At 54.6% G+C, this 22,331-nt stretch overlaps 12 protein-coding genes across 12 annotated transcripts; 8 read left to right on the top strand and 4 right to left on the bottom strand.

The window, feature by feature from the left end:
- The first annotated feature begins 170 nt into the window (after positions 1–170).
- BAUCODRAFT_35679 (uncharacterized protein) lies at positions 171–2,114 on the top strand. The gene is made up of 2 exons (XM_007679824.1): positions 171–451; positions 508–2,114. Exons 1-2 carry the CDS (start codon positions 414–416, stop codon positions 2,048–2,050), a joined length of 1,581 nt encoding a protein of 526 aa, XP_007678014.1. The 5' UTR covers positions 171–413; the 3' UTR covers positions 2,051–2,114.
- Positions 2,115–2,223: 109 nt separating this feature from the next.
- Positions 2,224–3,768, top strand: BAUCODRAFT_35678 (uncharacterized protein). Its single transcript, XM_007679823.1, has one exon. It carries the CDS (start codon positions 2,254–2,256, stop codon positions 3,541–3,543), a length of 1,290 nt encoding a protein of 429 aa, XP_007678013.1. The 5' UTR covers positions 2,224–2,253; the 3' UTR covers positions 3,544–3,768.
- Positions 3,769–3,955: 187 nt separating this feature from the next.
- BAUCODRAFT_35677 (uncharacterized protein) lies at positions 3,956–5,399 on the top strand. Its single transcript, XM_007679822.1, has 3 exons — positions 3,956–4,547; positions 4,604–4,900; positions 4,953–5,399. Exons 1-3 carry the CDS (start codon positions 4,297–4,299, stop codon positions 5,326–5,328), a joined length of 924 nt encoding a protein of 307 aa, XP_007678012.1. The 5' UTR covers positions 3,956–4,296; the 3' UTR covers positions 5,329–5,399.
- A 306-nt stretch (positions 5,400–5,705) lies between these two features.
- BAUCODRAFT_548660 (uncharacterized protein) lies at positions 5,706–8,981 on the top strand. The gene has a single exon (XM_007680133.1). The coding sequence runs from the start codon at positions 5,800–5,802 to the stop codon at positions 8,863–8,865; it is 3,066 nt and encodes a 1,021-aa protein (XP_007678323.1). The 5' UTR covers positions 5,706–5,799; the 3' UTR covers positions 8,866–8,981.
- Positions 8,982–9,318: 337 nt separating this feature from the next.
- BAUCODRAFT_73819 (uncharacterized protein) lies at positions 9,319–11,820 on the bottom strand (the record flags this gene model as incomplete). The annotated part of the gene is made up of 2 exons (XM_007680014.1): positions 9,319–11,727; positions 11,779–11,820. 2 exons carry the CDS (start codon positions 11,818–11,820, stop codon positions 9,319–9,321), a joined length of 2,451 nt encoding a protein of 816 aa, XP_007678204.1.
- Positions 11,821–12,223: 403 nt separating this feature from the next.
- BAUCODRAFT_548662 (uncharacterized protein) lies at positions 12,224–12,856 on the bottom strand. The gene has a single exon (XM_007680132.1). The coding sequence runs from the start codon at positions 12,740–12,742 to the stop codon at positions 12,323–12,325; it is 420 nt and encodes a 139-aa protein (XP_007678322.1). The 5' UTR covers positions 12,743–12,856; the 3' UTR covers positions 12,224–12,322.
- BAUCODRAFT_548744 (uncharacterized protein) lies at positions 12,856–13,619 on the top strand. The gene has a single exon (XM_007680131.1). The coding sequence runs from the start codon at positions 12,970–12,972 to the stop codon at positions 13,327–13,329; it is 360 nt and encodes a 119-aa protein (XP_007678321.1). The 5' UTR covers positions 12,856–12,969; the 3' UTR covers positions 13,330–13,619.
- Positions 13,620–14,240: 621 nt separating this feature from the next.
- On the top strand, positions 14,241–16,765 carry BAUCODRAFT_35674 (uncharacterized protein). Its single transcript, XM_007679821.1, has one exon. It carries the CDS (start codon positions 14,607–14,609, stop codon positions 16,455–16,457), a length of 1,851 nt encoding a protein of 616 aa, XP_007678011.1. The 5' UTR covers positions 14,241–14,606; the 3' UTR covers positions 16,458–16,765.
- An 828-nt stretch (positions 16,766–17,593) lies between these two features.
- Positions 17,594–18,995, top strand: BAUCODRAFT_578448 (uncharacterized protein; the record flags this gene model as incomplete). The annotated part of the gene is made up of 3 exons (XM_007680130.1): positions 17,594–17,770; positions 17,825–18,226; positions 18,281–18,995. 3 exons carry the CDS (start codon positions 17,594–17,596, stop codon positions 18,620–18,622), a joined length of 921 nt encoding a protein of 306 aa, XP_007678320.1. The 3' UTR covers positions 18,623–18,995.
- A 37-nt stretch (positions 18,996–19,032) lies between these two features.
- BAUCODRAFT_124075 (uncharacterized protein) lies at positions 19,033–19,918 on the bottom strand (the record flags this gene model as incomplete). Its single annotated transcript, XM_007680129.1, has 2 exons — positions 19,033–19,101; positions 19,151–19,918. 2 exons carry the CDS (start codon positions 19,916–19,918, stop codon positions 19,033–19,035), a joined length of 837 nt encoding a protein of 278 aa, XP_007678319.1.
- Positions 19,919–20,117: 199 nt separating this feature from the next.
- On the top strand, positions 20,118–20,967 carry BAUCODRAFT_35669 (uncharacterized protein). The gene is made up of 2 exons (XM_007679820.1): positions 20,118–20,770; positions 20,919–20,967. The coding sequence occupies exon 1, from the start codon at positions 20,410–20,412 to the stop codon at positions 20,593–20,595; it is 186 nt and encodes a 61-aa protein (XP_007678010.1). The 5' UTR covers positions 20,118–20,409; the 3' UTR covers positions 20,596–20,770; positions 20,919–20,967.
- On the bottom strand, positions 20,926–22,240 carry BAUCODRAFT_35668 (uncharacterized protein). The gene has a single exon (XM_007679819.1). The coding sequence runs from the start codon at positions 22,178–22,180 to the stop codon at positions 21,368–21,370; it is 813 nt and encodes a 270-aa protein (XP_007678009.1). The 5' UTR covers positions 22,181–22,240; the 3' UTR covers positions 20,926–21,367.
- Between the last annotated feature and the right edge of the window lie 91 nt (positions 22,241–22,331).

Genomic DNA, 22,331 nt, shown 5'->3' with positions numbered 1-22,331 from the left:
TGTAGAGCGTCTCGTGTGCTGTACAGGCGATGGACGATCATTATGCGATCGCGTGCCTTCCTTCTTTTCGGGAATGCTTTCGCCGTACCTTCCCCTTTGAGGGTAAGCCCACGCTCGCTGCCCATTGGCTGCGTTGACGCGCATGTTGCATGCTCGTCTGCGCGCCTAAGCTTCTGACAGAGCTATATATGCCCAATATGGCCGCCGCCTCGTGGCCATGCATATGGTCGCCCCTTCAAAGACAGTGTTCGCCATCCTCGCGAAGGCGATCAAGGTCCGAGACGCCCACTAAGTGGCGATAGATACAATAACAGAGATCTGGGACTGGAACCCAGTGAAACACCTTAAAGTACAACAAATTACCCACAAGGAACTGGAGACACACCTGCTGAGAGACAAGAGAAGAGGTCAACATGCCTGCCGGCCCAGGTGAGACGCTTCTGACGACGCTGTATGAACGCCGCAAAACTTGGAGAAGGATGCACTAGCGACTAACGAGCAAGCCAGCTTTGCAGACGTCCACTATCACTTTGCCGAGCCGTCTCCCAGCAAGGCCCAGCATCACCGATTTGTTCGCGGCAGCTATGTCTACATCTACCACGATGCAATCCAGCATCAAGCCAAGCTAGAGGTAGCCAACCATGCGGGTACGCCAGAGCAAGATGCCTTCTCCGGTTATTTGCATTCGGCGACACTATCGTATTCGTACGCCCAGCCCACCGTCTGCACAATGCGAATAGATGCACATGTACCGGACGAGAAGCAGTGGCGACTGGCCAGCTATGACGAGAAGAACGAGCAGCGCTTTATGTACAAGCTGCATAGCCTGGACCTCTACTTGTGGACGGAGAAAGATGCTGCGATTCTGCTTGGCCATATGAAAGCCGTTATGCCGGCGAGTAGACTGGATGTCAGCGGTGCGCCCTCTGTTGCGAAGTCGCAGACACTAGCCGAGCATAGAGACACCATGAGCCCAGTAGTACAACAGCTAGAGAGGACTGCTATAGGGGCACAATTTCCGCCACGTGCTGAGAGCGTGGCTTCCATGAACAGTCTCCAAGGCCCAGTCACTCCCGCGACATCAGCCGGAGCAACGACAAGTCCACCGGTCAGTCCACCTCAAGCGCCGCCGATGGCCTACAATCCTGCTGCGCCACCAGCACCTGAACCTATCATGCACCGGGAGAAGACGCCTCCGCCACCTGATGGCAGCAATGGTACACCAATGGGAGGTGGAAGGCATGACCCGTCACCGCAGCCTCAGTACGCCAATGTTCCGCTAGGCTACCATCAAAACTCGAACCAGCCTACTCCGCAGCAAGCGTACTTCGGTGGCGCTGTGCAAACACCACCGCAGCTCCAGCAACCTCCCGTACAACGTACATACTCTGGGGGCGTGCCACCACCTCCACCGGGTGGACCGTCTTCCCAACCAGCCCAGCAACAGCCATATGCTCAGGCTTTTGCGCCACTACCTGTGAATCACCACTCCCAACCTACCTCTCCGCCTCCGCACCAGCAAAACTTCCACCGGCAATCCACTTTCGGCGGCCCACCTGGGCAGACACAATTCGCTTCGTATCCAACGCAGCAATTCGCCAACCACCCTGGCTCGCCTAGCTTCGGACCCTACGCAGCGGCGTCTCCTGGCATCGGAGGCGCATCAGGCTACATGTCAATGCAGCCGCCAACTCCATCCGCGCCACCTGCATACGCCGGACATACACCTCTACAATCACCGGGCCTCCCGCCTCCGCCACCTCAACAACCATACCAACCAGCTGTGGGAGGCTACAGCAATTACAACTACACGGCGGCCCAGCAACCAAACACGCAGCAACTGAACCAATACGGCGCTTACACCGGCGACATCCATAGCCAAGTCTACAGGCCGACGGAGGCGGAGCAAGCGCATGGCCACCATCCGCAACCGCCTAAGCCGCCGACGGTGAGGCAAGGGAGTGAGACGAAGGTGCGGATGGAGGAGAGGGTGACGAATGTGGAGAAGAAAGTCGGTGGCTTTCTGAAAAGGTTGGATAAACTTATATAGCATTCGTATGTGAGTGATCTATACCTTTCTCTAGCCGTCTCACGTCGGTAGTGTAGAAATTGACGACGATCGCACCTCTTGCCCTACTCCATCTCGAATGTAGTCCGTGCGTCATTCCCCATGCAAGGATCCCCAGTCAACTTCCGCTGCAGGTCCCGACCATCGAATGCGCTGGTCGCGTGAACTCTATACGGTTCCGGTCAATGCAGAATCCCGAGGAGCTTGTAGACTTTCCCTCAGTGTTGTCAGTGACGATCGCCGCCTTGTGCGCGCCCGAGCAAACTGGCGAACGCGTGCCTCTTCACGCAACCCAGCTCTATCACCCAAGCTCTGCGACCCAGGCGCCAGACATATACGTAGAGATGGAGACGGCATCACCACCTATGACACCAACGCGACAGTGGTCATCACCGTACGAGACTTCGCCGACGAACTCATTTCGCGAACACCTGCGCCGAAGAACGAGCAGTTTCTCCTCCAATCGCGACCGAAGTCCAACCACCCAGCGAAGCAAACACAGGTTTTCGAACGCGTCACAGTACTCGTACTCCAACGACATACCGACGGCTGGAGATGAGGGAAGCGGCGGCAACGAACTGGGTAATCTGGCCGATGAATTGGACCAGCTGGACGATGAGGAGGACTACGATGATGGTCCCTCAGAGGAAGCGATTGAACGACCACGAGAGAGCGAGAAGGAACCTCGCGACTCCGGTATAGATGTCAGCTACAACTCCAGAAAGAGCTCTCCACTCATGCGGAATTTCTCGAAACCTTTTGGGTCGACGGACAAGCCTCCCGACACCATCACTGCAACAGATCAGCAGGCGGCGATGGAAGACAGACTGTCGCCGGACCTGGAAGACGCGATCAACAGTATTGCGAGGATGACTTCTTATACTTCCACTTCCGAGGACCCGCTGGTGCCACGGACAATGGCTCTTTTACAGGACTTGGGCAACCAAGCAGGCTTGGAAGCGAGCGTGCAAAGGTTGGCTACGAGTACGAACAGTATGACGTCCCACTTGCTGGCGCAGGCGAAGGGTTTGCAAGCCCTCAGCTCCAATCTGTACCCGCCTTTGCTCGCGTTCTCCGCAAGCCTGAATACTGAGGCTGTGGAAGAAGCGATACCGTCCATCAATAACCTACTCCAGGATCTCCCGTTACCAGATTCAGCGCCGCTCCAAGGACTACAGAAGCTGTCACGCGAGACAAGCAACGTCATACAAACGCTTGGTCAGCTTATTGACACGTTACAAATGGGAAAACAGATCACCAATTCCGCCTCCCGGTGCCTGCGCACCACGCAGACAATGGTGGTTGACCTAAGGCTAGAACGAGAGAAGGCGGATCTGGCGCGTCATGAGCTCGCGAAAAGCAATGTTGAGAAGCGACTGCGCGAGCGAACCTGCGCGGCCGAGTGCCAGGACGTGATGGCGGGCTTTGAAGAGGTGTGTGATGCATTGAGAGCGAGCTTGGAGCAGGATATTTGAGGCATGATGCGGCTTAGGCGACGAATATGCTAGTGATACCCCTTGTATATGCTAATTGTGTGCGAAGCAACATGCTCCATACCAGCTATGGTCCTGTGAAAGTGCGTCAGCCTGTTGGGACTATGAGGCAGTTGACCGTTGTCAGCAAGAGTTGATGTGCAGGACGATATAGTCCTGCTTCGTCACTCCTCCGTTGCAACGCGCTGCTCGCTTTACAGTGTACACTCGGCTGCTTGTGACATGCTCTACCAACTCTCACGTCAGATGTAGAACGCATATGTCACAGCCCAGTCTAGCCAGCGACACGCAAGGGTCCTCTCAAAGCAACACAAGCGGACCGCAGATGCCGCATTGCCGTACGCTTACTCCAGGCTTGGCAGCAGCTTCAGTGGCAGTATGGCCTTTTTGATTGGGCGGCAGTGTGACGAGTCAGCGAAGCAAGACGGCATGCTTAGCGCTCACAGGATGCAGGTGTGATGGCTATGTGCTGCACGAGGCGGGCCCGAATGGGAGACCCTGCTCTTACTTCGAAGGTGCTCTCCTGTTTGTGTTTCACAGCCTTTGCGTGGGCAGCTGACACTAGATTCTGGAGGAGGAAAACGAGAATCGGAACTCTGAAAGGCGTCCAGAAGTAGGCCTCCACGGCGCAAAGACAAACACGAGAACTTAATAGCAGAGTGCGCGCATACATGTGAGGTCGCGAAGTGGGTGCAATAGGACCTCTCAGATAAGAGCTGGGAACCGACGGCCGAGATGGCGAGACTTCCGCCCATCTTCTTCACATACGAATGGCGCATACCGAAGCTCATGGCTGCGCTGCTTATCCTCGAGTTCCCATTGACCGTCGCTTGTCTGGCGCTCTATGGTATCGCGGATCCCAACACCTACCGCACCAAGCTGTGGCAGAATGGCGCGGATCAAGGCTTCAATAGTGCACCGAGCGTGATTCTGTACAGCTATGCAAATTACAAGCCGATCGCGACGCCGATGGTTTGGAGCTCATAGTAGGTCACGGAGCGCGATGCGCGAGCAATGGCGCCAACACTGACCGAATGTTTAGTATGGTGCAGTTCAACATTGCGATCTCGGTGCTGTCGATGTTCCTGCTGCTCATCAAGAGCACCATGTTCGTCTTGCACTCCTTCATCCCGATATTTGGAGTACTAGTCTCAGTACTTGAGCTCGCACTGTATGCGACGAGCATCAAGCATCAGTCGACACCAGACCTGAGCGATCCGCAACATCCGTCTCCGGGCTTACCTTGGTATTTGAGCAAAGGCTGCAAATATGCGACGCCCGCAAATTACGGCTTCTGCATGCAAGCGCGAGCGGTGTTTGCTGTGACTTGTGTCATGACGTATGTTGCTAGTTAGCATATTATGGCTGCGAGGTGCTGACGGTGTAAACAGTGCTCTCTTCGCCATGTACCTGATATGGTCAATAGTGTCAATGTGGCCAACTCCGGCTGAGAAGGCCGAGCGGGCGACGCAGCGAGAAGCTGACATCGAGATGAAGAAAGTGACAGAGTACAGTCCAGACTCTGAGCTCTCACGCGAGGAGGTCTGGGAACGGAACAGGCAGATGTTCCTCAACCTGCCCAAGACGCCAAATACCCCAGGTTTTGGCCTCAAGAATCCGATGACGCCGAGGACGGTTGCTTTCACGCAATTGACTGGCGGCGAGAATCCGGGTGTAGGGTCAAGTAGACGGCCAGTCGGCGGTCCTTCGGGAGGGTTGAAGTTCAGGGAGCAGTATGGCGATGGCAGATTGCCGGATGCCAGATGAATGTCCTAAGCATGTTTGTACAGATAGAACAAAATATCACGGCTTCTGTAATGACTCTGTTTTTGGCCCAAATGGTCCTTCCTGAAACCAAAGTCAAACAACATGTGACAGGGGACTTTCCACACTCTCCACACGTTTGAGTGGTGGGGCACATTTTTCGGAATGAAGCACGAGACCTCACATCGCAGCACATACACACACCTACACCACCCTCAGCATCCTGCCGAGACTGAAGCGGACTGTGTGTCAAACTACTCAGAGCCGATATCTGCTTCGTAACCATCCAGAGACTCGGTCAGCTACCTTACAGGGACGATCTGTTCAACTCACCCATACTGCATTCATAGCAAAACACCACATAAGAAAGGTTCGCGAATGGGTCAATAGGATCCCTTGGAAGATGCGGCATCTTCGCATGCTGCAGCCTTATAGAGCAGTGTCCGAACGGAAACGGGAGTTGACCTCCGGAGAATGGACACTCAAGTCGAGCAGGCCATCGAGCTCGCGTTCGATCCTCGCACGCAGCAACAGCTCAAGCTCCAGGCGTATGACTTCCTCAACCAGCTGCGGGAAAACTCAGACGGCTGGCAGGCATGCTTGTCACTTTTCACGAGGACACCTGCCCCCTCGGAGGTAGTAAGGCTGGTGTGCCTGGAGATAGTCAACAACGCGGTGCAGACGCAAAGATTAGACCAGCAGAGCTTGATCTACATTCGGGATAGTCTTATGGGCTACGTACGAAAGTGGTATGCTCCAGGCTCAACGAGCGTCGACTCTCCACCCATACAGAATAAGTTCACGCAGACGGTCACGTATCTCTTCACTCTGTTGTACCCTTCACAGTGGCGCAGCTTCTTCGACGACTTCAGAGAGTTGGCAGGGGACGCTTCTGCGCTAGGCGCAACTAATCCGGCCGGCACTATTGTCTATCTGCGAGTCATCGGCTCCATACACGACGAGATAGCCGATGTAATGATCCCACGAACACCAGACGAGCAAAAGCGGTGCAATGAGCTCAAGGATATGATACGCGTGCGTGATGTCAGCAAGGTAGCAGTCACGTTGCAAGAGATTCTATCGAGATGGCGGCAAATCGACCTTAGTATTACTGAGACGTGTCTACGAACTGTAGCAAAGTGGGTTAGCTGGGTTGATATCAATCTAGTCCTCAACAGTACAGTCCAAAGTGCGCTTCTTGAGCTTGCAGGACAACAAGGCAATCTCGACTCCGAGAGCAAAGAAGCGAAAGCTCGCGATGCCGCCATTGATACCTTTACTGAGACGGTCGGCAAGAAAATGCCACCAAACGACAAGATTGAGCTTATACGATATCTGAACCTTGAAGGCATTGTAGGACAGCTGCTTGCAAGTCCGGCTCTGTCTCAGTTGCGGAATACACCCGAGTACGACACTGATCTTGCAGAGACTGTTGCAAAGCTTGTCAACAACGCCATGTACGACGTTGTTAAGGTGTTGGACAACGACAGTGTGGAAGGCGACACGCGTGCGAACGCGGAGAAGCTTCTGCACGCTTTTATGCCTTATCTCTTACGCCTCTTTTCGGATGAGTATGACGAGATTTGTTCGGCGGTCATACCATCCTTGACCGACCTGCTCACAATGCTGAGACGCCATGTTAAGACGAAAGGCGTTGTGCCGTCGCAGTATTCGGGCATGCTACAACCGATCTTGGACGCAATCATAGCGAAGATGAAGTATGACGAAACCGCTACTTGGGGCGATGAGGATGATGTGACGGACGAAGCTGAGTTTCAAGAGCTTCGCAAGCGTCTGCACGTCCTGCAGCAGACCGTTGCAGCCATCGACGAGCAGCTATATGTGGACACGCTCACTCGTGTTGTTGCAAGCATCTTTTCTCGCCTAGACTCCACAGACAAGCCAAATTGGCGCGACCTTGACCTTGCCATGCACGAGATGTACCTTTTCGGTGAGCTCGCCATCAGGAATGGCGGCATGTGGGCGAAGAGCGCACCATCTTCTATTGCTTCTCAGCGGCTCATTGAGATGATGTCGAAGATTGTGGAGGCAGATCTTGCAACGTATCCGCATCCGGCTGTGCAGCTGCAATACATGGAGATCTCCGTCCGATACGTGCAGTTCTTTGAGCAGAATCCGTCAAGTATTGAGAAAGTACTCGAGAGCTTCGTACGCTTTGTGCATAGCGATCACAGCAAGGTCAGGCTGCGGTCGTGGTACCTGTTCCAGCGCTTCGTACGACATCTACGGACACAGCTCGGGAACATCGCGCAGACTGTCGTGCAAGCTATTGCCGACCTACTTACGGTTAAAGCGGAGCTGCCTGAAGACAGAGACGACGAAGACATATCTTCAGAAGACGGTGGCCAATCTGCGGATGCCGTGTTCAACAGCCAACTCTTCCTTTTCGAGGCTGTTGGCACGGTCGCTTCACCTTCAGCCGTGCCATTGGAGACGAAGGTGGCGATCGTGAAGTCCGTCATAGATCCTCTGGCCGACAGTCTTCGTGGACACTTGCAGCCGGCAAGAGCCGGTGACGCGCGAGCAGTGCTCCAGATCCATCATGTCATTATGGCTTTCGGCAGTATCGCTTACGGCTTTTCTGATTGGATGCCAGGCGTAAAGGGCGGTGGACCTCCTCCAGCACAGGTTTCTGCAGAGTTCATGATTGCGAGCGAAGCCAGTCTCACCGCGCTTAACGCGCTAAAGCAGTCCTCAGATGTGCGCAATGCCGCGCGTAACGCTTTCTCTAGGTATCTCGGCGTGCTCGGCGCACAGATACTCGTACAACTGCCACGATGGATCGATGGGCTATTATCCTCAGCATCTTCGAATGATGAGATGGCAATGTTCCTCCGCACCCTTGGACAAGTTGTGTATGGCTTCAAGAGCGAGATATCCGACATCCTCGACCAACTTTTGTCGCCGTTACTGCAGCAAGTCTTCACTGGCTTGTCTCAGCCCACGACTGGTACGGACGACGAAGTACAGTTGAAGGAGCTCAAGCAGCAGTACCTCAACTTTGTCCTCGTCATTCTCAACAACGACCTTGCTGCGGTGCTTGTCAGTCCAGCAAATCAGGCGACCTTTGACGCATTTCTTAGTACTCTTACGCGCTATTCTTGCGATCCAGCAGATCCACAGTCCGCTCGTCTCGCCTTCTCTGCTTTGGGCAGGATGGTCGCGATCTGGGGCGGGCCTGACATCGCTCTCGGCAGCACCGAAGCACCTTCGCCTGCTCTGCCAGGCTTTGACAGCTTCATCATGTCGCAATTTGCCCCGCTGCCGTGGACATTACTTGCAACACCAGGCTTCACGGCACATGATGCGCAGATGCGGAGCGTATTGCAGGAAGCTGCTGTGTTGCAATGGACCATTTCGCGGAAGGTCGGCACCGCGTACAGAGAGCAGCTACAACGTGAACTGAGGAACCTGGGCGCTGGGGAAGAAAGCATTCAGTCGTACATGACGAACATTAGCGGGGACGTGATAGGCTTCCGGAAATTCTTCGCTGCCTTCGTTCAGCAAGCCAAGCGATAGCGTCAGCATCAAAATTACTGCGAGCGATGGCATGTATGACCCTGACGATGTAGATACCATGAATTTCGAGCCTGCAAAATGCAGAAAACTCGAGTGGAAAAAGGGTCGTTCAGCAAATTGATTGGTTTCAATCTCCGTTGCTCATTCATCATCGTCGAAATGCTCATAATCCCAATGCCTCACGATCAAGCCAAAACGCCGCGCTAAAAATGATGCTCGCTGGCTGAAACCGCTTGATCAAGATATGCCCGCTTCAAACGCGGTCTCCAAACAGGTAGCCGCTCATCTATAACAGCACCGACATAGCCTACCCTGCAGAATGCCGAGAAGGCAGAAAACCCATCCCGCCGCGCCATGCTTTCAATGTTCCGCGAACAGATGCCGGAATGGAGTAAGACCGTAACGCCGTCGCTTGTGCAAATGATCCGATCGAAGGTTTTTTAGTGGAGATGGTTAGCCCAGAGTGCGCGCGCCCACACTGACGCCACGGACTTGGTCCCCTGATTTAACAGTTGATGTTCGGGATGTCGGACTGTAACTGCGATTCCGTGTCTGCTGCTCAGCAAACCGATCCTCGCTGAGAGCTGTTAACCAATTCGAGCCGAGCTCGCTCTTTAACGCCTCGATCTTCTGCCGGTACAGGTCACTGTTCGAGTCAACAGCTTCAGGCGACCGACTCGGTGCTTCGTCGTCGTCGGACACCTCGCGGATTCTAGGCGCTGGTGTGGGCGAAGCTAGCGAAGTATCCACCGTGGGCCGACGCACCGCTGTTTCAGTTTGGATCTGCGTTGTTGGCGCGGTATGGTAGGGTGTTGGCTCGGGGGTGGTCGGCTCATCAGCCTCTGATGGAGTCTGAGGCGGTACTTCCGCGGTATGAAGAAGCGATGGCTCCACTGGCGATGTTGAAAAAGCCTCTTGCTGCGAGAGCTCGACGATTCTCTTCCGCGGAGCTCGCTTCTTCCGCCGCAGCGACTGCGGACCCATGTCGCTCGTCGTTCGTCTATGACTGTAGCCTTGAAGCGACTGCTCTCGCTCCAATGCTGGCGGCTCGAGTCGCAAGTCGCTTACTGCATCTTCGACTTCCGGGGCCGCCTTCGCTTGCTCTTCTTCCTCCTCCTCCGCCGGCGGCTGAACCACGGGCACTGGCGAAGGCTCGGGGGCTTTGTCGTGCAAAAGCTTCTTCTCGTTGTATGTTGGACCCAGGGTATCAATTGTGAGCTCAGCATTATGGCCTGGAGTATCTCGAAAAGCGTTAAAGATGACGACTCGGTAGTCACCGTGCGTGCGAGTGAAAGGATTCTTCAGGACGTACACGTCCACCAGGTCCAATGCGGTTGTCAAGCGGCGCAGCTCCGTAGGATCATATAGCTTGTTGTCGCGCAGGTCGACCCTTTCGAGAGTCGGGACCTTTTCGATGCCCGCAAGCGAGAGCAAGCGGTTTGACCGCAAGTTCAGCGTCGTGATTGCGGGAAGCGGATACTTCGCAAGTGACTTCAAGCTATCGATCATGCAGTTGCTCATGTTGAGAGCGCGCAAGTGCGTCAAGCTTGCCAGCGCATCCGGTATTTCAGTGAACAGATTCCCAGAAAGATCGAGGGACTGCAGCGTAGCGGCGACTGGCCGCAAGCTTTCTGCCGTCAGAGAAGTAAGGCCATTCTCGGCTAAGCTCAGGTGTCTTAGCATCCGCCACTTCGATGGTGGTAGAACGTTCATAGCCAGTAAATCCGCGGTGCTATGTCGAGGCGTACCATCACTTTCGGCTGAGCTTCCAGATGACCTTCGGTAAACATGTGCAGCATTTCGGCGAGGCTTGTGCAGCGACCCATGTCTCGAGCTTGGAGGTCGGATTGGCGAGTTGCTTCGCTGTCGTACAGGCTGCATTGGCGTCCTCACGATTTCAGCCGATCCACCTGGCGTCAGAGAACCACCAAGAGAGCTTCGCCTCTGATCCGCAAGAGGCGAGTTTGGGGAAGAGAATGATCGTGCCAGCTCCGCGCCTCTTATTCGCGGACTGCCAGTGGGCCACGGTACGCCCGGCGTAGATGGCGTTGTGGGAGCCTGAGTCTTCGAAGAGCGCTTACGCCGCTTTTCAATGTCGTCCAGCACGATGTTCTGTAGTAGATCGATTGGATCGTCCAGGTGTGCTCGGCGCACTGTAAGACTCCGCAGCTGCTCCGCTAGCCTGTCCCAACCGTGGAATTGCCTGAAGTCAAGGTCGCATATTTCGAGTGCACTAAGATTCTTGAAGACAAACACTGGTACGGCAGTATCAAACGGGAACTCCTCGTACCCGGCAATCAGTCGTGCTCGGTGGTCTGGCGACAGCTTCAACGCCGGGATCTTCGTGAAGCATGAGTAGAGATATCTAATGTCGTCCTTGTATTGAGCCATTCGCTTCTCCTCTTTCGCTGCGCTATTCGATAGCGAGAAGCCTGACCACATGGAAGACACTGTCGATATCATGCTCCTTACGCTTGACACCGACTTTAGCGAGTCGGCGTCGGATTGCTTGCCTCGCGATTTTGGCGCATGCCCCAGGAAGGAGACATAGTTCGAAGGCGCGGCATCACTATGCAGATTCTCCAACCGCACATTCATCGGTCCGACATCGACACCGAGATCGACGAACTTGCTGAGCAAGAACCAAAGATGATGCGGTGTGAGTGTGAGTTTGGCGGGTCTGATCGTCTGCGACGAGAAGACAGAAGGTCGATTGAGGGCGTCCGCAAGGCTTATCGTGGATGTTGGAGCGGTAGCGGAGGCTGGCCCTACAGTGGCCTGCTGGACGCCATAGCGGGTGCGCTGTAACTGCAGCGCATTCGCCAGGGCTCGTTCATGTGTGCGTACGAAGTATGCTAGATTCTGTAGACGTAGACTGTCAGACAGCCTGCCCGATCGTATGATAGGCAATACAATGCTTGCCTTTACAAAAATCTGTCCATCCTCCGAGTCCATCGTAGAGCCGACGACTCGTATCCATACATGAGCGCGGACAAGCGAAGCGCTAAAAGAAACGGCAAACCGTGCGCAGCGTGTCCATACACAAAGATCGCGGCCTTGTGACGGAGCCTAGATGTGGTGTGACTATTCGGATAAGGAAGGCAGGCAATGCGTTGAAGCCGCACAAGCTGCTGTCAGATGTCTATCGCTCGATCGGAGACACCTACGCCGCCCTATTAGCACGACATGTACGTTCTACGCGTTTGAATCGCTGCGGAGGAGAGCATCGGACAAGGTAGAGGTTGGGTGAGTGCGAAGGCACCTTGATGAAGGACGCAGGACGCCGAGTCCGCGCCGGCGCTACCTATCCTCATCCATCATGCCCAAGTGTGCGCGCCCTCGCTGCCTTTGTCATGCTGCATTGGATGTCTTACCTGAGCTGGTCACGCCCACCATTTACCGCGAAATACACGTCAGCCACCTTCTCCTTCTTTGACCGTTCGAAGCCGGTGAAAGTCTATCTCACAACGATGTATAGAGAGCGACAGACGAGGCATCTACAGCTGCGCGCTTCCAAAGCTCCATTCTCACAACGTCGCAAATTTCTTACTTTGCGCGCCTCGCGGGCTGACCAATGAGAGGATCCTTGTATATGCAAGTAAAGGTTAGCGTGCATGGCGCTATTTTGATCGAGCTTTAAGATGTCAAGTGGAGCATGCCCGGATCCTCGCGTTTCGAAGACGCCCGGGAGACCAGCTCTCCGTGCCGTCGGGTTGCAGTACCTTACGCACTCATGGGAGCGGTGTGCAGAGGCGACATCTTCGAAGTATCGTTCGTCCTGCCATCGGGTCATGCAGTCAATTGTGCTGCAGCTCGACATGTGGGTTGGTGGGACTTGTCCAGACCTCACAGTCCGCTGTCGGGCCCATGCATACATGTAGCAAAGACGCCAGTGCGTCAACGCGCTTAATGGCACTGCTTCAAGCCAAGCTCACCATCTCAACGTCCTCGCCAATCAGGTCGGCACACCTTTGACTTCATTTCAGACGCGGGGTCTCTGCCAGCGCTTGTTGAACGTCATTTAGCCCTGTCCGCTCAATCCTGCCAGATATCTTCCTCCGCGCCCGTAGCCCCAACATATCTTCTTGATTATCTTGTGGGAGGATGCTAAGCTGCGCAGACTGCGCCAGAGTTGAGACATTAGAGCTATCCGATCCTGCAGCCAACTATTCATCAGCAGGGTTTGTTCGCTCCAGCAACCCCCACGCTATCAGCATTGTCGCCGGTGCAGCTTGCGCCGAGAGCTCCCGCCTCATTTCCCGCCCCTCAATGCGGGCAATGCAGACAGCGCTGAGGTTGGCATGCTGTACGGTGTACAAGTGCCTCGAGCATAACGACTCCGCACATCTCCAGTCTGCAAAGCTGTGTAACCTCATGGCCATGCTTCCCACCTCAGGATCCGCGGCTACCGCTGCAGACATCTGCAGCTTACTCCGCGCAAACGATGTGCGAGCTCGTCATTAACGCTAACGCGCACCTTCACATGCTCGAGCTGACATGCTCCGGTCGTCGGTAGCTTCCGAGGGACCCTAATGCAACTCATACCTTGTGAGCCGATGTGAAGCATTCAGAGTCAAGGTGCAGCTCAAGCTGCGGTAGGCTGTGACCGCCTCTCTACGACACAACATCTTTGACTCTTCCCCTAGCTTTTAAAGGCTTCCTCTTCAAGTGGTACTTAAGTAGGCGGCGCCGAAGAAGCAGCTACGGAAGCTCTAAAGGCAATGGAACTGAAAGTAGATATAGTAAACGGTAGGATTGTACCCCGAATGTACGTTTTCTTCGTTAAACGGTTAACGGTAGCTATGTAGGCAGGGTAACGTCCTTACTCCCAATCCGGTGCGCGGAGAAGGAGGGATTATGCTCTCGGGGTGTCAAGTTTCAGATCTCCGCGAGTAAGGTATGAAACACGAAGCTGGCCCGAGCTCTGTATAAGACCGGCGAACCTTTACCAATGGATGTCCAACCCCTAGCATAATTGCCGCCGTACCTTGTAACCGCGACTTCTGGAGGATCCCATCTCGCATCTGACTGCCGGTCCGTAGGCTGTAGTAAACGAAAGTAAGACGCTTTGTCGCAGTTTGTTATTTGTTATTGCCCGATCCGGTAGACGTGCCGAGACAGGCCAAACAGTCCTGTAAGGTGTACATATCGTCTGCAAGAGAGGTTTCTCTAAGCCTCGCGGCCGTACATGTGACCTCTAAGGAGCTGAGGCAGATGATGAACCTGACTACCTAACATTATGCCATGAAAAAGAGAGAAACAGTGATACTGGAAGCTTTCTGGGTTCGCGCACAGACGCGCCTCACGGTCCATGAGGCGCGACCCGCCTCCTATCGGAACCTTCAGCGAGCGGTCGTCAACCTCCACAATACAACATTCCGCAACAATCGATAACACCGCAACCACCGACGCTGGCAACTTTATCGCATAAGCACAAACTCGACGACCATCGCTCTCAAATAGTTGTCTTGAAATGGGTATGGAGAACGGTCGGAGTCCATAACGACCCGGTTTCCGTCATTCATTGGGTGAAGTGAGGTGCAAGGGCAGCACAAGGGGCCATACGGACTGCGCAGCAACGGCGGCTATACAGCTTGCGGACACTTTACAGACAAGCAAGGCTGCTGCGCAACTGCAAGGCCTTGTGCGACGGTGCCGCAGGCCTGTACGAGGGCGGTCTCGTCACGCTTCGGTCTTCTACGTTTCCTCCACCACTGCCACCAGTCGTGAGCTCACCAAACATGGAAGAGCCACCTCTCGTTGATACGGGAATACAACACGGAACCCACGATGTACAAACGCCAACACTCATGTCACCTCCAAGGAGTAAGACCCCGCCAACAATCATTGGCAAGCGGTCGCACAGCGGACAAGCTGCAAATGGACCAGGGCGAGGCGGAAGTGAGCCGGTGAGCGCAACGGCGCTCAACAAGGCGCTACAACATATGGAAGGTGCAGGCCGGGCTCGCAGCATAACACCAAGCGGCAGTCCAAGTAGGAAGCGACAAAAGGTGCATGGTGGAGGCGACCGCTTCATCCCGAATAGAGCTGGCCAAGATCTACAGGCGAGCTACAGCTTACTGCATGACGATGGCTCACCGGCGACACCATCGAAAGCTCACAAGAAGACGCCAAGTGATCTCCACTTCCAGAAGCGGGAGGCAAACCGAACCTATTCCAATATACTCAGGTCGGAGATGTTTGACGATGAGGTACCACAGGCGATTCCACAACAGTATGACACATTTGGGACGAAGACCAGAACGCCGCCGGCGAATGCCTCAGTGCTCTCAGGACCTAACCTGACGCCGTCAACCCCGCACAAGAACCTCTTCTCATACGGAGCAAATCCGACGCCTTCACTGACGCCTCGATCAACCTCGCGCACTGAGCGAGGGCCAAACATTAATGCTCGGTCGGAGATCTTCAGCCTGTCCCCAGTCAAGCATTCCTCACAAACAATGCTACTTTCTCCGCGAAAGACGCCACGAGCGGTAAGTAAAGTGCCGTATAAAGTTCTGGATGCGCCAGACTTACAGGACGACTTCTACCTTAATCTGGTAGACTGGGGCTCTACGGACGTACTGGCTGTAGGACTTGGACCTAGCGTTTACCTCTGGAACCGAGAGTCGGGCAAGGTCAACCAACTCTGCCAGCTAGAAGGCGACACAGTGACCAGTGTTAGCTGGATACAGCGAGGCTCGCATCTAGCAGTGGGTACGTCAAAAGGCCTTCTACAGATCTATGATACGGTCTCCGAACGGCGTCTCCGCACCATGACCGGTCATATTGCGCGAATAAGTAGTCTCGCCTGGAACGCCCATATCCTGTCAACGGGCTCTCGGGATCGTACAATACTACACCGAGACGTGCGCATGCCGGAGCAGTATCTTCGCAAACTGGTAGGTCACAAGCAAGAAGTTTGTGGCCTTAAATGGAATCCAGACACGGAGCAGCTAGCCTCTGGTGGAAACGATAACAAGATCTTCGTCTGGGACCGGATGGAGGAGCGCTGGATGCATCGCTGGGGCGAGCAGGAAGGCGGGCATAAAGCAGCAGTCAAGGCCATCGCGTGGAGTCCACATCAGCGCGGTCTGCTCGCTTCTGGAGGCGGTACGGCGGACAGGTGTATTAAGTTCTGGAACACCATCTCTCAAGCCCAGAACAGCAGCAGTACTGGCATCAATGGCGTCTCGCCTGCCGATTATACCAGCCTCGGCTTAGGTCTTACAGCGACCTCGCCACTGGTCGAATCACCACTTTCCCCGAACCAACCGAACCCTCACCTGATACGAAGCCACGATACCGGGAGCCAAGTTTGCAATCTCCTCTTCTCGACCCTTACGTCGGAGCTTGTATCTACGCACGGCTATTCCCAGCATGCAATCAACATCTGGAAGTACCCCTCCATGCAACAGGTGGTTAGCCTGACCGGTCACACCTATCGTGTGCTGTACCTCAGTATGAGTCCTGACGGTGCGGTAATTGTGACGGGAGCTGGAGATGAGACCCTCAGATTCTGGGATGTGTTTGGGAAGCGGGAGAAGGAGGGGAGAAAAGGGATCGTTGGGGAGTGGGGAGTCATCAGATGAGCTTCCACTGCATGAATGGTTACACCTCGTGCACGCCGGCCTGCATGGGCTGCTGGAGCCGACGCTCGCTTTAGCAGTCTATCTACTGTGTACAGCATTCACGACTTTCCCGCCCGGCGTAGCGGAACTATCTTACGTACCTCGAGACATGAAAATTGTTGTCGTAACAGCGTCCACCCGCCATTGATCAGTCCAGCTTCGTACGCACTCGCTATGACAGAATGTGACAACGTGTGTGAGAAATGAGACTGCGTCGTTAATAAAGGCCTTGCTCGCATAGAGGGGCGCGCCACGCCAAGCCATAGCGGCCCAGCTCTTTCCGAAAACCTGCGCAGCCAAAGCAACACTACATTTTGCGCGACTCATCGTGCAGACCACGCTACGACGCTGTCTGACGGACGACGGACGACGAACGACGACACAAGAATAGCATCGTCTTAGACATTGACGAACCGTGCAGTATTGACACGCGGCGGGTCTCAAGAGCTGACCAAAAGCCCCACCTTCGCCAAAGCGGTGAAAAACAACAACACCTGCCTTTTCGCGCCAGCAGCACAACCACGGAGAAAGCCAGAATCGACTACTTCGCATCGCCTTGGGCACGTATCTGACTATACCGAGTAAGGCAGGCACGAAGACGGCACAGGAGCAGTGTACAAGCAGGAAGAGGAGCAAAGTCGCGTGATCTTCACACCGGAAAGGGACGCCTGCACTCATCATACGGCGGAACTCCATCATCTTCGCTCAATCTAGTCGGTGAAGAGTACGTAAAGTACCACGGCGCCTTTGTCCGGAGCCCAAGCGCTCATCCCGCACATTCGGTACGTATACAGCAATTTCCTGCAAATGCCCCCTCAGTCACGAACACGGCCCAGGGAAGGCGTAAGGCGGACAATGAGCAAAGGCGCAACGTGCTCAGACTGCTTGTGCGATGGACTTGATGGCTGCGGGTCACAGCACAGTCACGGGCAGTAGTCACGTGTTGACCTGGTGTCACAAGGCTCAATATCATGGTCTCCGAGGCGGCTTTACTGACAGACCATAGCTCCTCGGCCACCAGGCCATTTGCAGAGCCACATCGAACCTAGGCTCTGCATCACGACCATCACAGTACCCTTCAACGCGAACCTCCGGCCATGGCCGAAAATGATGTGGACCTAGACTCAATCATTGACAGACTCCTCGAAGTGCGTGGAAGCAGACCGGGAAAGCAAGTGCAGTTACTTGAGACCGAGATCAGATACCTCTGCACAAAGTCACGTGAGATCTTCATCAGCCAGCCTATCTTGCTGGAGCTTGAAGCCCCGATCAAGGTACGCCCACCTGATGATTTCAGTTGTTCTCAAACTTGGACTAACATTGCGTAGATCTGCGGCGACATACACGGGCAGTACTATGACCTTCTGCGCCTCTTCGAATATGGCGGCTTCCCACCCGAAGCCAACTACCTCTTCCTCGGCGACTATGTAGACCGAGGCAAGCAGTCGCTCGAAACCATCTGTTTGCTGCTGGCCTACAAGATCAAGTACCCAGAGAACTTCTTCGTGCTCCGCGGCAATCACGAGTGTGCGTCGATCAATCGCATTTACGGGTTTTACGACGAGTGCAAGAGGCGCTACAACATCAAGCTATGGAAGACCTTCACGGACTGCTTCAACTGCTTGCCAATTGCGGCCATCATTGATGAGAAGATCTTCACCATGCACGGCGGTTTGAGCCCGGATCTCAACTCCATGGAGCAGATCCGACGTGTGATGCGACCGACGGATGTACGTAATCTGCTCAACAACTGTCCACTTTTTGTGCTAATAACGCTTTGATAGATTCCGGATTGCGGTCTCCTGTGCGACTTGCTCTGGTCCGATCCCGATAAAGACATTACGGGCTGGAGCGAAAACGACCGCGGCGTGTCATTTACCTTCGGCCCCGATGTGGTGTCCCGCTTCCTGCAAAAGCACGACATGGATCTGATATGCCGCGCTCACCAAGTCGTTGAGGATGGGTACGAGTTCTTCTCCAAGAGACAACTCGTCACGCTCTTCTCCGCGCCGAACTACTGTGGCGAGTTCGACAATGCCGGCGCTATGATGAGTGTTGATGAGAGCCTTCTCTGCTCGTTCCAGATACTGAAGCCAGCGGAGAAGAAGCAAAAGTACGCTCATTAATGCAGTAACCAGAGTCGCAATGCTGACGATAGCTCAATAGCAGGTTCGGACGCCGGTAGAAACGGGCGCCAAAGAAAGTTATATGGACAATGAACGAGTGACTGTTGACGCAGGATGGCCATTGCGACTTCAGCGGAGTTGCTTCCAACAATGGCTCCTCGGCTGCCATGCACCACTTGGGAGCCACACGCATATCGTGAGCAGGCATTGTACGATTGTTGGGGTGAGGCTGAGACGCTACACGAGCAGACTGGATCCAGGCTGTGGCGCCGAACATCGTTGACCTTGCGTTCAAATCGACTGGTAGTGCGGAAGCATAATTGTCAATCGTGTTAACCCTCTTAGCATTGGAGCGCATCGGCACTTGCCGCTCACTTGTCTCCTCCAAACCTAGCTGCTCGCTGCATTGTCTATCGTAGCTTCTTGGTGTCGCTACCCTTGAGTTTCCAGAGCTTGAAGGTTCTGCTGAAGTGCCAATCCTGGGAAGGTGAGCAAAGCACATAGAAGGATTGTAGTTGGTGTACTTACAAGAACTCGCCGCGGAAAGAACGTCAGGAACCATACCACCCATGCCATTCCACCCTCCCAGAGAGTGTCCTTAGCTGTCATATTCAGTACCTGCGGTACCACTGCGTGCGCATAGTCTTCGGCGGTGATGGCCTGGGCGGAGGTGTACTTCTGCCGCCTGGCATAGTCTTCCTCTATTGGCAAACAGATAGAGTCTCGTGGCAGGACTCGCTCGATACGACCAAGATCGCTCTTCACGCCACCTGTGATTACATTTACGACGCGTACGTCAAATGGCGCAAGCTCGACGCGCAGAGTGTCGCTGTAGCTGTGCAAGGCCGCTTTCGACGCGCCGTAGACGGATCCGAAGACGTAGGGCATGATACCCGCCAAGCTGTCGATTTGCACGATGGTCCCTTTGGCTGCGATGAGCAAGGGTGCGAAGGTCTGACACATGCGCATTACGGCGAAGACGTTTGTCTCGAAGACCGAGCGGACCTCATCAATATCAACGTCGAGAGCGGGCACGGTGTAGTTGCGGCCTGCATTGTTGACAAGATAGTCGAGCCCTCCACCAGTGCGAGAAGCAACCTCATCCTTCAACGCTTTGATACTGTCGATGCTGGTGACTTCAAGCGATAGTGGCTCAATGCCTCGAGCCTCCAAATCTGCCAGTGAGGATGCCTTTCTGGCGGTGGCGAAGACTCTCAGACCTTTTGCCTTGAACTCGAGGGCAAGTGCATGTCCTATGCCAGAGCTACAGCCAGTGATCAGAACGGTCTTAGTCATCCTAAGAGCGGTCTCTGATAATTGTTATGTTCCTGACAATGGATGGTCGGGAGCGAGCAAAGCGCCAAATATGGGGCCGATTCAAGGTTTCACGGAACGGCAGGGCGGGTCGGAGGCTGCTCCACTCGGCTTCGCGTTCTGCACGACTTCTCCTCATCACCGCTATGGGAGATTGAATGCATGCGATACATACATTCGCCGCCACGATGGCGTCACACGCCAATGCCGCGCGGGCTGCGCGTGATCAAGGCGTCCTCACTGGCCTCGGAGTTGTGAACAAGGCAAGGTGTGGCGGCGCAATGCCTGGCGGTGCTTGTCGCTTCAGGCTTCGGCCGCCGTCCCTCATTCACTGCTGTACACGAGGCTGAGACAGCTTGTTAAGACAACGATCTCCTTACATCCAGCCCGAACATGCTTTCCCGTAATCCCTGAGCGCAGCGCGTCACTTCGCTTCCCAAGTAAATAGTGCCGTGGCGGCGGAGCGGCGCAGAATGTCGCAGGTTAAGTGGCTCGAGCAGTCGACCGTGACCGAGCCGGCGCCTTTAGTGGAAGTAGACGCACATCTAGAGATCAACGACAAGTACCGAAGCCGGCTCTATACATTCGGCTTCTCCGTGGCGCTGGCTATCTTCACCAAGGCGCAAAGACAGGAGGTCTTCGCTGCTACTGCCGCGTGAGTATGCCCTCACGGCCCTCCGTTTTGACTCCGAGTCATTTTCAAGAGTACCTTACCACTTATAACGAGATGCGATGTACTTCTATCAGCGCGTTAGCTTTTATCATGTACGATAGTGTGTGGCACCGGCGAAGCGTTGAATGCTCGAGGTCTGTTCGATTGTACTCGATAAGTCACTGACAGATCGGTCAGCTCTTGCGCAGTCCTCGTCGTCTTTCTTTCGAACGTTGCTACATCACCGCGCGCAACTTCCCCACAAGCATGAGATGTCGATTAAAATCAAGGCTAGACGGGGCGAAAGCGAACGCGCAGTGGGTAGCTTACAGTCGGATTGGGAGCCTCTCAGGCATAAATGACGCCTCAGTGGGCAAGGAGGCCTCAATTCTACAAACTCAGCCAACACCCGACAGTTGCAAGGCTGACTTGCGACAGCTCAAAGCGGTAGCCTTGGTGAGACACATTGTACATGTCGCCGTCCGACAGTGTCCAATTCGCGCAACGCGTGGCGTTCCGTGGCTGGATTACGTCGGGCGCCTCGCCTTAGAGGGCGCCATCAGCGTGTTGCAGAAAAACTCACCATAGTTGAGCCGCTCTCTGGGACAACGTCATACAAAGCATTGAGAAAGACCATATCGTAACGTACGTGATCGCATTTGCGCGATGGTGTCGATTGGCTCCGATGCGAGTTGATGATGACAAGGAAATTATGCGCGCATACAAAATGCGAGGCGCAGGTGTCCAAGCTGCCCAAGGGCTCGTATATATCAGCACAATCAAGCAATTGAAGGCAGCAAGTCTGCGATGCCGACTTCTTTCCTCATCAATATTGCCCCACTAGGCTCCAGCTTGCGGTAGTACCCAAGCTCTGTCCCAACCTTTCGGAATCCACGCTTGCGGTACCATTCAAGGCCTTCAGCATTGGCTTCCCATACATGCGCACCGACTGAACCAATGCCATGATCGTTGATCGCTCTAGCAACGAGAGTGTTCAGCAGATGCGTGGCGATGCCATGCGAACGGTAAGGCGACAGCAGTACCAATGTGCTAAGGTAAAGCATGGGTTTGGTAGGGTGCTCAATCTGTCGAGTCGATGTCCCGACTGGCTGCCCAAGTAAGCGGCATCGAATGGCGCCGATCAAACGGCCTTTCTCCTTGCCTTTAAAGGAGGGGTCGTCGTGCCATGTCGCCACCTGCGTAATGTTGGCCGTCAACGGATCATTTAGGATTTCACGGTAAAAGCTGTCCGGGTAGGCGACGGGTAGCAGTAAGCTGTTGATTTGCCTGAACGCTGGAATGTCCGCCTTGGTGCAACTTCGAATGTCCACGTTGGCTGGAAGTGGCCGTCCAGGTGATGGTGGTGCGCGCTCCTTCAGGACGCCCTGGGCTAAAGACCGCGAACTTTCCTCTTGGATTGGGTCCAGTCCGCTGTTACTAGGCGGTAGAGGAGCAGACAGTGTCAAGATTGATTGCTGAGCATTGCGCTCTGACCGCGGCTTAGTTTTATAATCGTCCTTTGTACGCTTCCAGTCCGGCTTCGCGACAGGCACAGGCTTCTGCAGCCATGCTGTCAAGGACGACTGTGGCATAATGTTCCCTCATGATCGCACAACTCAGCCTGGAATAGCAAGTAGCGTAGCTGTCTTCTAGGTGAAGGAGCAGTAAGTCGCGAAAGACGAACGAGCGCTACGATGTTGCCGAAGATTGGCCGCCATTGGGGAAACTGCATGCTACGGGCCA

This window comes from Baudoinia panamericana, assembly GCF_000338955.1.
Source record: "Baudoinia panamericana UAMH 10762 unplaced genomic scaffold BAUCOscaffold_9, whole genome shotgun sequence".
In the NCBI taxonomy this organism is placed as follows: domain Eukaryota; kingdom Fungi; phylum Ascomycota; class Dothideomycetes; order Mycosphaerellales; family Teratosphaeriaceae; genus Baudoinia; species Baudoinia panamericana.
This window is presented reverse-complemented; position numbering and strand designations above follow the sequence as displayed.